This window comes from Molothrus aeneus, chromosome 1, assembly GCF_037042795.1.
Source record: "Molothrus aeneus isolate 106 chromosome 1, BPBGC_Maene_1.0, whole genome shotgun sequence".
NCBI classification, from domain to species: Eukaryota; Metazoa; Chordata; class Aves; order Passeriformes; family Icteridae; genus Molothrus; species Molothrus aeneus.
The window spans coordinates 128,134,301-128,150,072 of record NC_089646.1 but is presented as its reverse complement, the minus strand read 5'-3'; the positions used below and the strand labels follow the sequence as shown (position 1 = coordinate 128,150,072).

General features: G+C 39.0%; 1 protein-coding gene across 1 annotated transcript in view; it reads right to left on the bottom strand.

Moving 5' to 3' along the window:
- The window catches only part of DPYS (dihydropyrimidinase), a 30,379-nt gene that overhangs the window by 309 nt on the left and 14,298 nt on the right, over nucleotides 1-15,772 (bottom strand). Inside the window, exons 6-9 of the mRNA XM_066547574.1 lie at nucleotides 15,139-15,280; nucleotides 13,166-13,308; nucleotides 3,206-3,413; nucleotides 1,609-1,714 (exon numbers count right to left, since the gene is read on the bottom strand). Of these exons, the coding sequence (XP_066403671.1) occupies nucleotides 1,640-1,714; nucleotides 3,206-3,413; nucleotides 13,166-13,308; nucleotides 15,139-15,280 (568 nt within the window). The 3' untranslated portion in view covers nucleotides 1,609-1,639. The remainder of the gene's footprint in view (nucleotides 1-1,608; nucleotides 1,715-3,205; nucleotides 3,414-13,165; nucleotides 13,309-15,138; nucleotides 15,281-15,772) is intronic.

The following is a 15,772-nucleotide window of genomic DNA, read 5'->3' as shown; positions in this document are numbered from 1 at the left end:
GGATACTGCATTCTGTTGCTGCTACTGCTGCCCTGGATGAGGTTCACTGTAAGGTAGCTTAAAAGAATGATATCATGAAATGTGGAAAAAACCCTCCTACCATAGCAGGTCTGTTTCTGTCCCATATTAATTAGCACTAAGAGCAGACTCATTTTATCTGAGGTACAAACTGGGGCTTTCTGTTCACCTCTTGGGAAATCATTTCTCAAACTAGCTGATCTCATTGTTGATACACATATGCACCCAAAACTTCAGCTTGGATTTTGGCATGTTTCCTGCCACTCACTGTTCCCCCTGCCCATACTAATCAACTCCTCTGCTGTAGCTGACAACATTTCAGCTGCAGCTGGCACAGAGCAGCAGCATGGCTCGACTGTGCTTGCTGAAGGACTTGCCTGGTTTTCACCTTTTCCTGAAGCATTTCCTCTGCTTGTTGAACAGTTGGAGAGTGTGGTGCTGTCACTAGTCCTTGTTCCCAGTGCCTCACCCCACTCATACGCTGCACTGCCCAGGTCTTTGTTTGGTTCTTCTAAGAGACACTTCAACTCACCAAGGCAACAGAAAACTAACCCAGGAAACAAAGCTAATCGATTTCTGCTCACAGAAAGATCTGCCAAGCACCAGGGCATATACAAGGACTGTCAATAACCAAGTTACACACTGTGAACACTGCAGAGGAGGGAAAGGGAGATGATGGGTGTTGCTCCTGTTAGCAGTGATGAGCTCACACTCATTCAAACACTGCTGGCACTGCCTGCAGCACCTTTATTTGTGGAATCACAGAATGGTGTAGGTTGGAAGGAAGCTTAAAGATCATCTAGTTCCAGCCCCTCTGCCATGGGCAGGGATGTTTTCCATTAAACCAGGTTGCTCAGATCCCCATCCAGCTTGGCCTTGAACACTTCCACAGATGGGGCATCCACAAATTTTCTGGATAACCAGTTCCAGTTCCTTACCAACTTCCCAGTAAAGATTTTTTTCCTAATATCTAATCTAAACCTACTCTCTCTTTCAGTGCAATGCCATTCTACCTTGTCCAACTACTCCATGTCCTTGTAAAAAAAATCCCACTCCAGCTCTCTTATAGGCTTCCTTTAGGTACTGAAAGGCTGCTCTAAGGTCTCCCTGGAGCCTTCTCTTTCTGTGAAGACAGCTTTTGGTTTTGCAAAACAAATCTGTCAGCTTAACCCAAACAGCACATTTGTTGGGGGGTTATTGTCTGTAACACAGGACAATAAAAAATTTAATTTTTCACATCAAGCTGTTTGTAAATTTGCAAGTCAAACAGTCATGCTTCATTTTGTACTCTTGTTGCTAACCAAACCCAGGTTTTGTATGGGCCTTCATACCCATGTCTCAGTCTAACAGCTAAACTTCATCAGTTTCTTTCAGCTGAACTTTTTAAATAAGGTTCCAATCAAAATGAGGTTCTCCATGCCTGGGATGCCAGACCTTCTTGTTGAATTTACAGATACCAAGACAACTCAGCTTCTGAGAGGGCTTATTTCAGACAAGCCTTTCACCAGATAAACAGCCTGCTACCCTTTTGTTTTCTTGAAGTTTCAGAGAAGCAATAAGTAGTCTTTACTAAGAAAAAGAGATGGTTACCTGCAACAGCCAAAACTGGGGGATGAGCCTGTTATTTTCGTGTGACAGGTGTTCCTGAGACTGTGCCTGTATATGGTGCCCTCTTGACAGGAACAGGCTGACATACCTGCAAAAAAATACTTTAAATCTTTCACTATTTTGTCTTCTCTTGCAATTGCTAATTGGACAAAATTGAAATAGAAGTCCTATGATAATCTTCTTTCTATGAAATGCATCCCAATACTTTCATCTAACTTCTCTCTGGAAAAGATCTCTTGCACTGGGATCAAACTGTTCAGTTCTCAGCTTTCATCAGGAGATGATGACTAAATCTGCTCAACACTGTAGCAATCCAATTCTAAATCCACTTTTTAAGAAACAACATGTGCCACCTCATTTTATGGATTCTTCTATTTGTTAGAGTATTCACATTTTCCAGTGATGTTTTTAATACATCAAGTAAGAGAGGTAAATAAATATCTATGAAACAAAGCAAATTCTGCCTTGTGTAGGTATCTATCACTCACTATTCCAGTTGCTGGCTGCAGGAGGCTGAGCTGGTTGAAAAATCACTTCTGGAGACATGCTGCAATTGATATTTGGGTTAAGGGAAAATTCTCTCTAGCTTTGATGGGAAATTGTAACCACTACATTCATGGAAGTCCTTCAGAATTGTGTAATTATCAAATTTCTTATAAATTTCAGTTTAGTTTACTTTTGATACTGTATTGTATGTATGAACATGCATACTCATGCTGTGAAATTGTGTTCTTTGGAGGAAAGCATCCTGCAGCCACTTTCACATGCCCTTCTCAGTCCATCAAGACAACAGAAAAAAGGAAATATACAAAATTATTTTGGAGGCATTTCACTGGGCCTTATTTCACATGGATTCAGCTTTTAGATCCTGCAATGAATCCCACTGATTCAGGTGGTGATTTTAAAATGTACTTGCTCAGTGTGCTTTACTATTCACAGTACATTAAGGATGCAAAAGTTTCATGGATGCTTGCACAGTAAACAGGCACTGAAAATCCAATCTTTATGTATTTGAAATATTTCTCTTTAAAAAATAGAAGAAAACAAAAGCCTAAATAGAGCTACTTGCTTGGCCCAGCAGTGCCCTTTGCAGATGTTCTGTTTTAACACATTCTTGCTGGAACACAGCAAAATGTTCATTGGTCTGCAGGGTTAATATCAAGATATCTGATCCATGAAAGAATTAGAATTTTTTTTATTTCTTCTGTGGTGCAATATTTCTTCCTCCATATGAAATTTGGGCTCTCTGATTTTCAGTGAAATCAGTGATGAAAGGTAGCAGATTACCCAGAAGCAAAGCTTTGTCCGTTTTGATTGCAAGTAGGACATGTTTATTTTTAAAAGTACTGAGGCTTAGTTCACAAGCTGGACAGACTAATGTAAGAGCAGGAACTAGTCTACAATATTTTTCTGTAATATAAAGACCAATAAAATTTGAGTCCTTCGTTTCCTTTCCTCCCACCTTGGCATATTTTGATTAGTAAGGAAAATTACCATTGAATCCCCAAACTTCTTTTCTCAAGAGCTAGTTATCCTCATGTTGTACAAGGCATTTCAGAGATTTATTAGTTTAATTAACCTGTTCCCGCTGTCTGACTCGTTTGTAGACATATGGAGGGAATGGTGGACGGGAGACATATTTGCCTTCTCCTGCTGTGACATTGAAAACTCCACCTTCATAAACCACTTTGCCTCTTGAAACTGTCACAACTGGAACTCCATGGCAGACCATCCCTTCAAATATATTGAAGTTATTTGCCTGGTGATGTGTCTTTGCAGATATTGTCCTGTGTTTGCAAAACAACACACAAAAATTACTATGATTCGTGCATTTGACTTCATTATAAAACGTTGATAAATTGATATAGGAAGAAAATTTAGCAGCATTATTTAACTACAGCCCTGTACAGTATATCAGAGAGCAGCTGTAAAAATAGGATAGCACAATAACATTTCATTGAACAGTAATTGCATTTCAAAAGAATGAAGAGGGAGTCAAAAGGACAGAACTCAGCAGCCTTTAAATGCAAAATTTTCCACTTCAAAAGAGATTAGTGGAAAAAAACCCAGGTTGTAATATTTTCTTTGGATAACATGATTTTATTTTGCCTTGTCAAGCAAATATCTATGCACAATTCGATCAGAAAAAGCTCTGACCTTTTAGCTGGAATGACTTGCAATTTCAAGTTTGAAAAGCATGGCTACAATGTTTCAGAGATTGAGTCTCACAAATAACACAAAGACCATTTCATTGGAAAGTCAGTAGATGGTAATGATTTTTGGTAATGCTTGGTGTGAGCTCAATTGATTCAATGACTGACAGTCCAAATATCTTAAGGCTGCTAAATAATAAAGACATCACACTTCTATCTACCTTTCCTCCAAGGGTATTAAGTAAATTAGAACTTCAGAATTCAACAGTATTCATTTGAATGATTGTATTGTTGGGTTTTGTATATATAGATTTCATTCTATATGATTTCCATTTTTCTAGACCATTTTTTCAATCCCAGCTGGCTACTTTAAAGGCAGAGCCAATGCTAGAGCTGACATTACTGTCTGGAAGTTCCAGGCTGCGTACACCTCCTTTATTGTCCATTTTCCCTCCTAAGCTACTTACTATATACTGTAACAACAGACTTTGAGTTTCAGTTAACTATTTTATTAACTTCCTGTATCCAAGCTACAGATTATATATATATTATTTGAGAGATAATATTTTTATTATCATTTATAGTCTCTGAAAAGAAAGAGGCTTCATGCTTTTGGCTACTAATCGGGCTTTTTCCAGGATGGGTGCTCATGCAGTCAAAAATCTATCATGCATATATTATAATGCATATACGTGCATACATATTGTTCCAGAGACTACATCTTTCTGCAAAGGAATTATCAAAGTCAAAAGAAATATGAAATATTAATAGATTAAAATATTGATCCATTTGGAGAAGAATTTTTTTAAACTTTAATCAATATCCTTACCAAAATGAGAAACACAAAAATCTGTATCTTACTTGAAGTATAGCATTTTCAAAAAGAATCATACTAAATATTAAAAATTATTACATATAAAGAGGAAAAAAGAATTCATGGAGGGACACTTAGTGTTCTTTCATATCATTCTGTTGAACTAAGAGTAATTGGTTCTGCTAAGGGCTACATTTAAATCTTGGTGGTAACTGACATTTCAAAGGCTATATATATGCATATGTAAATACTGTCTATGACCAGTCTACCCATAGAAGTAAAAACTTTGCCTTATACAACACACCTTGAACAGAAAACTTATGCATGCCTGCTCACCAATATCAGCATCACCTTGTAGGTTCACGTTGGGAAAAATCAAACCTCTCTTGTTTTCACTGGTCCTATCGAATGCTGTCAAACGAATTTATGCATGGTTGTTATAATCGCCCTAATAGGAGTTTCTGAACATATTCCTCAGGCTTATTGCATTACCCTTGTGGGTACAATTTCTAGAACAGCAAGTAAGAACAACTGTAATATTATAATCTTCAGCATTCTCTGCCTATATATCCTATCTACTTGCACAATAGCACCAGGACATGAAAATAATAATGAAGAGGGTAATTTGAGGAAATGCAGAAAAATAAGCAAGATTCTTCATCAACATGTGAGCTGTTTAAATGTGCAAGAACAGGATCACTAGTGGTAACCATGTCTCAGAGGTAAGTACGTCCTTCATTTAAAGATACAAAATGAATGGAAGTTGGCACATTTTAAAGTAATATCCATTTGTACAGGTAAACTTTGCAATAGGACAAAACACATTTCCAGAGCTAGCCTCAGCAACAAACCTCAATAGAATTCATTTACAGCTTTTCTGTTGAAACAAGCTGTTGATCACGCTGCCCTTTCTGAAGGTGAAGTGCATTTTCCCTGATGGAAATCACCAAAATTTGCCTGTGATTTAACCCTCTGACATTATCAATGTCAGTAAAAGCTTCAGGTAGCAAGCAAGCAACCAACCAAATAGAACTAGATGGTATGTTTGGGTCTGAAGCTCACAATTCAGCAACCTGATGCAACAGACTGTTTACAGCTGTGTCACCCATTTCAGTAGCAGGCAGCTTAGCAAAGTTCTGATGTTTATTCTCAGCTAACGGCAAAAACAGTTGTAACCCACTAATACTCCAAGAAACCAAGGCTACCACCATGGCAGAGTACAACTTAACAGCTGTCTCCAGGATCCCAAGTGATAAAGTGTTGCTCAGCAGGAAAACAGATTCCTTTCAAAACTTTGTATTGGATTTTTAAAAGAAGACTTGTAAAATTAGCTAATTCTGGTTATAAATTGCAGTGGCTCTCTTTTCAAACAACCCTTTCTCAAATGCAGGCTGAGATCAGAGCAATTACTTCAACATTTAAAAGAACATTCTCCTCTACAAAGAGGATACTCTAAAGACATCAGGTCCTATACTGCTCTTACTCACATCAGTGTTTCCATGCAGTTCACTTCAGCTGCTTTTGATACACCTGGCTTGCAAAGCAATTTGAAGTTATTAATATATACATTGCCATTCCTCTAGTACCAAAGAGGAAGACACGCTTCTGAAATTGTCTTTTTTTCACCATCATACATCTGTCCAACTAATTTAGAGTCAAAGAGTAATTTAGTCTAAGAACAGCTGACAGATTTGCTCTGTGTGAAGATGCAGTGACAAGCAGTACTGTATTTATTTATGCTCTACATGAGAAAGGACTTTACAGCCACTCCTAGAGTATTGCAACTAAATAAGACAGAGACTGCAGCTTGAAACTTGAAAAAGAGCAGCAGCTTAGACTAATGCAGCAACACATAGGGTGAAATTCAAGATTATACAGGTAGTCAGCTCAAGTTATGACCTAAAACTTTGTTAAGGAGTTAGAGGGACCAGTTCTCATCTCAAAAACATGCCTATGCTTCAGTCAGAGGTGGAAACAGTAAACATTGAGTTACAGCTGGGCAGGAGGGGGCATGGATGAAGGGAAACCATTGGATATATTAGAGTGATTTTACACCTTTCCTAACGCATAGGACATGAAGGTTCATCAGCTCTAGAACCTAAACTTTGACAGTCATAAGGATTGTCCTTTTAATTTTCAAGGTCACATAAGCAAGCAAATGAAGAATTTAATTACAGTCAATAGAAATGGCTACATGCCTCACTCAGATTTCTTTAAAAAGTTCAGCGACAGGAATATGAAGGAATGCTGTAGATGACAGCCCTTAGGCAACAATAGCTGTTCAACATTTCAGTAAAGGGAGGACACCTATTTTATAATCAATTAATTACCTAATTTAAAATGTAATAAAAAAGCCTGTAATTGAAAATAGTTGCTTTGTTGACAGCTGCCAAAGAAAACCAGTTTATGTAGGAGTGAGTATTTGAGCTGTAAGTAAATTCTCTCAATGCTTATTGTGCAGTATCTCTGAGCTGTTCAGAGCTGGGGGTAGGTGAGAAATGACACTTGGCTGAGGACACTATCAGCCTTTGTGAATTGCCTCTTCAGATGCCTTTGAACTCTACATATTGTTAACCTGCTTTTCTAAAATCTAGAAAAAAAGAAATCTTTCACCTTTCTGTGTTTTCTGAGTCACCACTCATTTATAATGATAATTAAGAGATTTATTAAAAAGAAAAGCAAAGAACAGGGAAAAAAAAGTAGAGGAAATATAAGAAAGTCTTCAAATCTGAGTGTAAAAATATAGCTATAAGCCTATAATGTGGATTAAAATCCTTACGGTCTACTTTATATTAAGGAGTTGCAATAACTGCATATGCAAAAATATGCAGGCAACTATTTGTAAAGTTCCTAGCCTCTTAAAAATTATCTTCAATAAACATTAGTTTTGAGTAGTCATATGAATTGAGAAGATTTGTAGATAAAAAGAGGGAGAAAGAGAATGTTTGGGAGCTTCAGATCAAATTGACTTATCTGAAGAAATGGGATATTTATTTCATGCAATCATATCTCCTAAAATTCATCATTTTAAGGGGATTAGACAATGACAACAGAATAATTTTTTTATTATGGTAAGTAGCTCATTTGTAAACAATATTATCCAGTCTGGTCCTACCAATTGTTCCAAGCTGATACAGAATGGAAGTGAACATTTGTGAAAAACTGTGGGCAGAAGAGAAGCAGTAATGAAAAAATAGCTTGCATAAAATAGCTTGCAGAAAAGCATACAAAAAAAAGAAGAACACAAATTAGTCTATTCAATGACTAGAGAAGATCTTGAAGTGCTTACAAGGGAAAAAAGTCAGAATTATGTAAAGGGAAAATAAAGAATTATTTAATTTTTTGGGTAACATTTCTGAGATTCGCTTCTCTGAAGAGACCAAGTGACATTTTGGAGATGGCAAGTTACTAGGGAAACAAGCATCAAGCACTGTCAGAGAGGCTCATCTTGTTACAGGCCACAGAACCAGTGTCACTGAGGTTGGAAAACATCTCTGGATATCATCTATTTCAAGCCCTCTGTTCTGATCAGGGTCAGTCAAAGTAGGCTTCTCAGGGCCATGTTAAATTGGGTTTTGAGTGCCTCCAAGGAGGGACATCCACAATCTCCATGGGCAACCTGTGCCAGTGTTTGATCACCATCACAGAAAAACAATATTATTTATCATGTTGAAATGGAACTTCCTATATTTTAACTTGTGCCTATTGTTTTCTTCTCCCCATTTACTTAATTTGAGATAAGATGTCTTTGGCAGGATTCTGGTGAATTAGTGTACATTCATGCATGCACACTGCTTTCACTTGTGCAGAACATGGAGCTATTGAAAATGCCAGAACATACTTGTCCTATGCATAGATATTTGTACACCACATTATTTCATTTTGTCTCATTGTGATTAGATGCAGTCATCAATATATTCAGTATTCAAAATTATGCTCATTCATCAAAAGAGTAAGATAGTTACAGCATTATTTATTCTAAACTTCTGCTAACATCCTGGTTTCTTCCTCTCTTATGTTACTAAAAATTACAGGCAGTTACTTGGCAGGGTGCTTAAACATTGTGAAGTCCCCACTTAAGCCTCTGAGGCTGAAGACTTGACTACAAATGAGACAGACATAGGCTACAGATTTTGGTTCTAACAAATGCAAAAGATTTAGCCATGAATATATCTGCATGGAAGCAAAGGCATATGCCAGGAGACAGGGGAACTCTGACATTTTGCTGATTCACCTCCAGTCACTGTTTCCCTTAAAATGCAAAAATACTAGAAACAAACTAGAAACAAAAATCTTCCTCTGTCATGTCAGGCAGGTAGATTACAGAGTGACCTGTCCCTTTCCTCCCTCCCACCCCCACTAAAGTTTTCCCATATCTCCTGCTGGTCAGGGCCCCCACTCTGGCACTGGGGCTGCAGCCACCCCTGCCCTGCTCAGGGCTTGAGCCCAGCTGCACCAGCACATGTGGGGCACACACTGCCAAAGAGGGCCACTCCAGCAAAGCCCAAAGAGGATGGTGCTACCTGCACACCCTGCTCTGCCTTTGCAATCAGAAGTATCTAATTTCTCAGCTATATTTAATGAGGGAAAAACACTGGGGAGTGTGGCTTCCCAATTTGCATGCTGTTATAATGAAGTGGCTGGACTTAGAAAGTTAAACTCTATTTGAGACAGGTTTTTTATCCTTATGGGTGTTTGATCTTGCCTTTGGGACCTGATCCAGAGTTTACTTGCAAGGCTCCGACAGGCTACAGTGAATTAATTGAGCCCTAATATCTGCTGGGAGCTGGATGTCTCTTTACAAGATCTTTAGGACCTTCTGCCCCTACTTTACAAGGGATGCTCAGCTCTTCACTGCCAGAATCGGGCACTGCAGTGTTTAGATTCCTTGCTGAGCATTTCTGGAACAAACCTTAGAGATTTTATACTCTTGCTTGCTTTCAAATAGCTAAAGGCATCAGCTATAGAGGACACTGACTTGCTGACAGGTGAAATTCCCTTTCCCTTACTTACCCTGCTTTCTCCTCCTAAAAAAGTCATTACAGTTGCTTTTGTCTCACAGACTTGGGGCTTTTATAATATTTGTGTGCAGCCACAAAAGAAGTCAGTGAACAGTCTTGATCAAAGCACAGATTAAAATAAGATGGTACAGTCAGTACACATTTGCTGCCTACATGCATTTTCCCAAGGAGTTTTCACAGAACAATCCTGTATGCACAGACTGTACTTGGGATGCTGAGGGTGTTGAGGTCTGCAATATGATATTTGGTAGCACATGGCTTGCAATAAACCAACAGATCCCTTTTGTGTTTTTGTGGCCTTTAATGAATGGAATAAGTATAAGGAAGCTAACGAAAACACCTACTTTGGGGCAGGACTCACAACCCATCTTTTGTAATGCAGTTTCTAACCAATTTGTACATTTAATGTTTTTTCCCAATAATGCTTGCTGTCATGCAGACCTGCTAAAACGAATATTCAGATGCTTTTAAACACAGTAGCAAATGTTATACTTGTTGATATAGTATTTTCTGCAGAAATTACCAGAAAATGCTACAGGAATAGGCCAGTCAATGAAGCTGACACTTGAAAGCCTCAGCTAGAGCAGCAGTGCTGGAAGCAGAATGTTAAATTGCAATTGCTCCCAGTTTGCAGAGCCGTCACGTTGAATTCACTGGGGTTTCGTAACCTAGAAAGGGAAAATCCTGAGAGCTCAGCACCCAACATTATTGGGCAATGATGTGGGTGGGGAAATGCCGCTGATTTTATGGGGATACAAGTTTTTGTATGAAAGAGCTGCACTACCTTTCTAAATGACTCTAGAATCTTCTGTATAGACTTCCTCTGACAGACAGTGATAAGATTGATTCCTCACAGCAATACTTCAGCAACTGTCTAACTCATTAGGCTGGCTTCAATCAGAATTTTAAGACTACAGCAAAATAATCTCAAACCAGAACGGGAAAATTGCAAGACTCATGGTTGCAAATAAGAAAAAAAATCATGCACAAAAGAGGAAGAACTTAGCAAGAAAGAGGAACAAGCCTATTGTGAAACTGAAAATCACTCCGCAGAATCAACAAAGCACAGGAGGCTGTGCCTTGTGTAACATCTTAAATGGCTGAAATCCATTAGCTAGATCCCTTTTTTCTGCTGGGCTGTTTATGCCCTCTTCAGGATTTGTAGTGAAATTAATAGACAAGTTCCAGTGAGATTTATTTATACTGTCTCATATAGTTCACAAAATTGTACCTGCAGAGAGACTGTTCCCAGCAAACCCAAATGGATCAACAATGGAAACAGTACCAGATCCCGAAGAAAAATATTGGCTGAACCTTAAATAAGCTTGCTCAATAAGAAAACACGGTTTAAATGTTTAAAAAAATGCTTAATGAAAAACTGCACCTTCACAGATAAAGAGGGTGAAAAGGCAATTAGGGCACTCAAGAGAGAGTGAAGGGGAGCAGAAGAAATGTTTGAGGGGCAAAAAAATTAAATAATTACAGGGGCTGACAAAGCACCTTGAAAACATTGTCAGAACTCTGCTATCCATCTAGATTCATTTGTCCCCAGGCAGAGCAGAAGAAAGTTCAGAAAACAATCCTTCAGGGTTTTTTTAAATCAGAGTTCATAGCTCCACTCTCCTGAAATAGCTCAGTGCTGGTATCTCAAAATATGCCTGCTCAACATGCCAGAAGGAATAATGCACATGAAAATCTCCCTGACCCAGCACTGGGCAAGCCTCCATATTTATTTGGGTTGTTGACACTCCTGAAAATTCTTTTGCTGGTACCGTCAGTTTTTTTGTGGGACTTTTGAATAGCAGCCTGTCACAGACATCTTTTATGAAAAATCCTTTCCTTAGGATTTTCCTCCTGAGAAGCTGAGAGGCCTCAGGAACAAAATGTAAACATTGATTATCTGCTGCTGTGGAATGCAACAGGTGGATCTTCGATTGGCCCATGTTGGATGTTCCTAATTAATGACCAATCACAGGCCAGCTGGCTCGGACAGAGAGCCAAGCCACAAACCTTTGTTATCATTCCTTCTTATTCTATTCTTAGCTAGCCTTCTGAGGAAATCCTTTCTTCTATTCTTTTAGTATAGTTTTTATGTAATATATATCATAAAATGATAAATCAGGCCTTCTGAAACATGGAGTCAAGTCCTTGTCTCTTCCCTCAGCCTGAGACCCCTGTGAACACTGTCACAAGCAACTTCCATATCCTCAAATGTTCTAACTTAAAACACAGAAGACTTCACACTTTCACTTGTTTTTTGTACTCATTAATATACTGAAATGACTGAGAATTGCATATCAAAAATCAAAAACCCAGAAGATTGGTCAAAAGACCTCTGTTTGTGTAAGGTAAATCTAGGATTGGGCAGAGGGTGCGCAGCATGTTATCTCTTTGGCTACCAAAATTAGACATGTCCAGTTATGCTTCAGAACTTTCCTACACCATGAACAGAGTATTTAACTTTTTCCTTCTCAAAAATCAAAGGCTGAAAGCACAGTTGTATGGTCACACTGCTCACTAGAGCTGAGCCCATGAAGAAAACCACCAGCCCAGAGCACTTCCTGACCTGTTGCTGCTCCTGCTGTGTGCACGGGTGATCAGAGGCAGGGCTTGGCTTTTAGAGGTCCTGCAGACTTGAGTTACCCTGCACAGCACTGGGACAGTGGAGATGCACTCACAGAGCTCGTAGGCAGCTCAGCTGAGACACAACCCCCCAGGAGATCTGGCTCTGACAGACAGCCCTCAGACCATTTCCAGGCAGCTTAAACAAGACCAGGATGGGCACAAGAGCCAGAGCAAGACTCAAGACAAAATTCCTGAAATATTTATAGAGTCCTGATCATGGAGTTGGCTGATGTGTGAATACACCTGAGGACAGGAATCAGCTGTAATGCACACTATGCTGTGTGAGTTCACTTCATGCCCTTTCCATGGTATACCATGGGATCAAGTCATGCAGGGTGAGGCACCAGGACACTGTTTGTGCATCTGTTGGTACCACAAGCTCTATTCTAGCAGAATTACTGTGCACACAATCAGAAAACTCATTAAATAAAAGCATAATCATGAAAAGATTGAGCTTCAGAAGTTCAATCTACCTTTGAACATGCTTTAAGTGGCTCTAAGTTCAAAACACAAGTTTGTAATGGGTCATGCTGCAGCAGTCTCTTCTCCCTGCCCTTTGCAGTGGAGGAATTCAAACATACTCCAGCACTAAAAAGAGTTGCTCTAAAATCCCAAAGGAGTTATTTTTACTCTTAGGATACCAAGCTCTGGTTGCATAATGTGCAGACTTTTTAATTTTTGTACTTGGTCAGCAATCAGAGAGAATGCCTTTTAATCCATCTAGAGATCAAAGATCTCTCCTTACCTACACTATTGTTGGAGAAAAACCCTTTAATTAATTCACACAAGGTGCTATTTAAAACTACCATAACCTCAACTAAAGGCTAATTGTTGTACAAAGTCTTTGTGTTGCTTTTTTTCCTACAGAAAGGCTGGAAGGGTTGGGGGAAGGGGAGGGAGGGGGGAGAACAACTTCCCATGCATACCTTGTAGCTTTAGGATCCCAAATTACAATGTCAGCATCAGAGCCCACAGCAATTCTGCCCTTCTTTGGGTAAAGGTTAAAGATTTTTGCTGCATTTGTGCTGGTAACAGCTACAAATCTGTTTTCATCCATTTTTCCACTGTGCTGCAAAACAGTACACAAAAGCAAACTCATTACTTTTTTAAACAGAGAATGAAAAAATGTTCTTCTTGTTGAAAAACTAAGGTGAGTGACATCCATCATTTTTTAAAAGGTCATACTGAAGAATTTAGAAGTAAAAGTAACTGTCTCAGATGCCCATAATGCAATGTACTTTTACTAAATACAGTAACTTTATCCCACAGCAAAGAGAAAAAAAAGACAACTTTAAACCAAACACTCTGTGGATCCAGCCTCAAGTCCACTGAAATGAAATGTTTTAGGTGGCTTTAAAATCTGTAGTTCTGCTTAGCAATTTCCTCAGGAAATGTAGCATCTCTTGAGTATCTTGGTTCTGAAAATGGTGACACAGTATTAAGGGGAGCCTAGAAGGTGATAAGGCAAGGCAAGGTACAATGTGTAATACAGGAAAACTGATTTGCAAATTTCTTTAGCAATGACACAGAGTATAGCAGCGATCAGCAAATGCTGCAATCAAATAGTATAAAAAACAGATTGCTGACGTGACATTTCAGCAAAATAGCAAATAACAATGGATATACATTTGTCTTGAGACTGTCCACTGCTGTGTAACTAATTTACTCCAGCTGCCACGAACGTTGTTTGTTTGGGAAGCCACCTACACTGGCAGTAATATTGTGCACAGGTCAGTCTGGGAATCAGACTATCACAAAAACGTGTTTATGGTGGTCTGCGAGCAGTCATCTGAGAAGAAAAGTATAATGAAAATGGTGAACACTGCTCTTCTAAGTAATAGTGTGTGGGAGGAGAGGGAAGCTGCTCAAACAAACTTACACAGCTGTGTAATATTTCACAAATGAGAAAAGGGAGGATATTATCAATTGAAGAACTTTTAAAAAATGAACTTGCCCAGCAGGATGCACTGCACTGTTCAAAAGTAGCACTGATGAACACATCCATGTCTCAGTTTCATATGAGCCACAAGCTAGATTTCTGTTTACACCATAAGAAATCTCACTAGAGCTGTGCCACAGGGAAGTATAGGCACAAGTGTGAGTTTTGAATATACCAGCTGAAGCTGAATCCCAAATACAGATAAGCAAGAGATATCATGAACCACATTCTCACCAAGTGTGTGAGGTAGGTAATTATACTGTGACAAGTGAATATGCTTCACAGTGCATTGTCAAGGTGACTTCACTACTGCAAGAGAACTTCAATAGAACTGCAGCCTCCAGAATATCACAGTTTTGCATTAGCCAGAGCAATCATAACACCTAGTATGCAGCAGATTCCTTGAGAGATTTCCTTACCTCCCCCCTCATCAGAAGCACTGACCATTCTTGTGTTGGTATGAGAATCTGAAGTCAGTGGGACTTGAAGCTGCTCATTTCATCTTATTACATTAGAGAAGCATTTCTTAAAACATAAATTAGAAGTTGATAGGCACACCACTGTGCAAACTCCTCCAATGGCTAAGTTGGAGAGAGATCAAAAAGGAAAAAAATACACAGCTGATAGAGATGAAACTGTAGGTACCTCTTTTATTTTCATTTCACAAGTTGGAAAAAATGCTTCAAGAAAATATACTTGCAGTACCACTGAAACAATAGCAATCCCTTAATGCTAAACACTAGAAATTATTCTTTAGTGAAATACTTTAAACACTAAGAATCTTCTTCCCTCTTCCATTAGCATAAAGTGAGAGCTAATAAAGATTGTTACAATTTTCAATTGAACGAGTTATCTTACGATAAACACACTGGATAAAACTGAAGAGTTAGCACCTGCTGAGAGATCATGTTTTGTGGGAGAAATCAATTACTCTATGTTTGGACATTTTGATTTACTTACAACGCCTTTTTCCCATATGACTGACATCCTATCCTCCACACCATTCACTCCATTAGGGATTTTTGTGAAGTCATCTTTTCCCAGAGCTTTCTGGCATATGTCAAAGGTGCAATTGTCAGTCCCTGTCACAGATAGGTCACCACTGCAGAGAAACAAAGTTCATTATGAATCAGGGCATGTACCAGACAGTAGCACAGAGGAAAACCTGTTGAAGGGCTGGCTAGATAAAGACATCCATCCTTCAAGACAAAAACTGATATGCCCTGCCAGCCTGCCCTCAGTCCCATCCTCCAAGACTGGCTCCACAGGAACAGCCAGTTGCCCTATGAAGCAGTTTCCTCTTCAGAAACCCCTCAGAAGAAAACAAGTACCAACACTGACTCTTTTACTCTGGATATGTCAAAGACATCCCACAAATGGAGGAATTGTCCACTTTGCCCAGAACAAGCAGCTTGGTTTCACCCTCACATTGAGAAATGAAATTCCCCAGTCTGTGTCACTCCATATTACCTCTGAAATTACCATGGATCTGCACAACAGTTATTCTGTGTTCAGGCATACCTTTACAGGCTGTTCCATCAAATTCAACCCTTTTGTGCAGTTAACCCTTACTGGTAATGAGATGACACAGCAA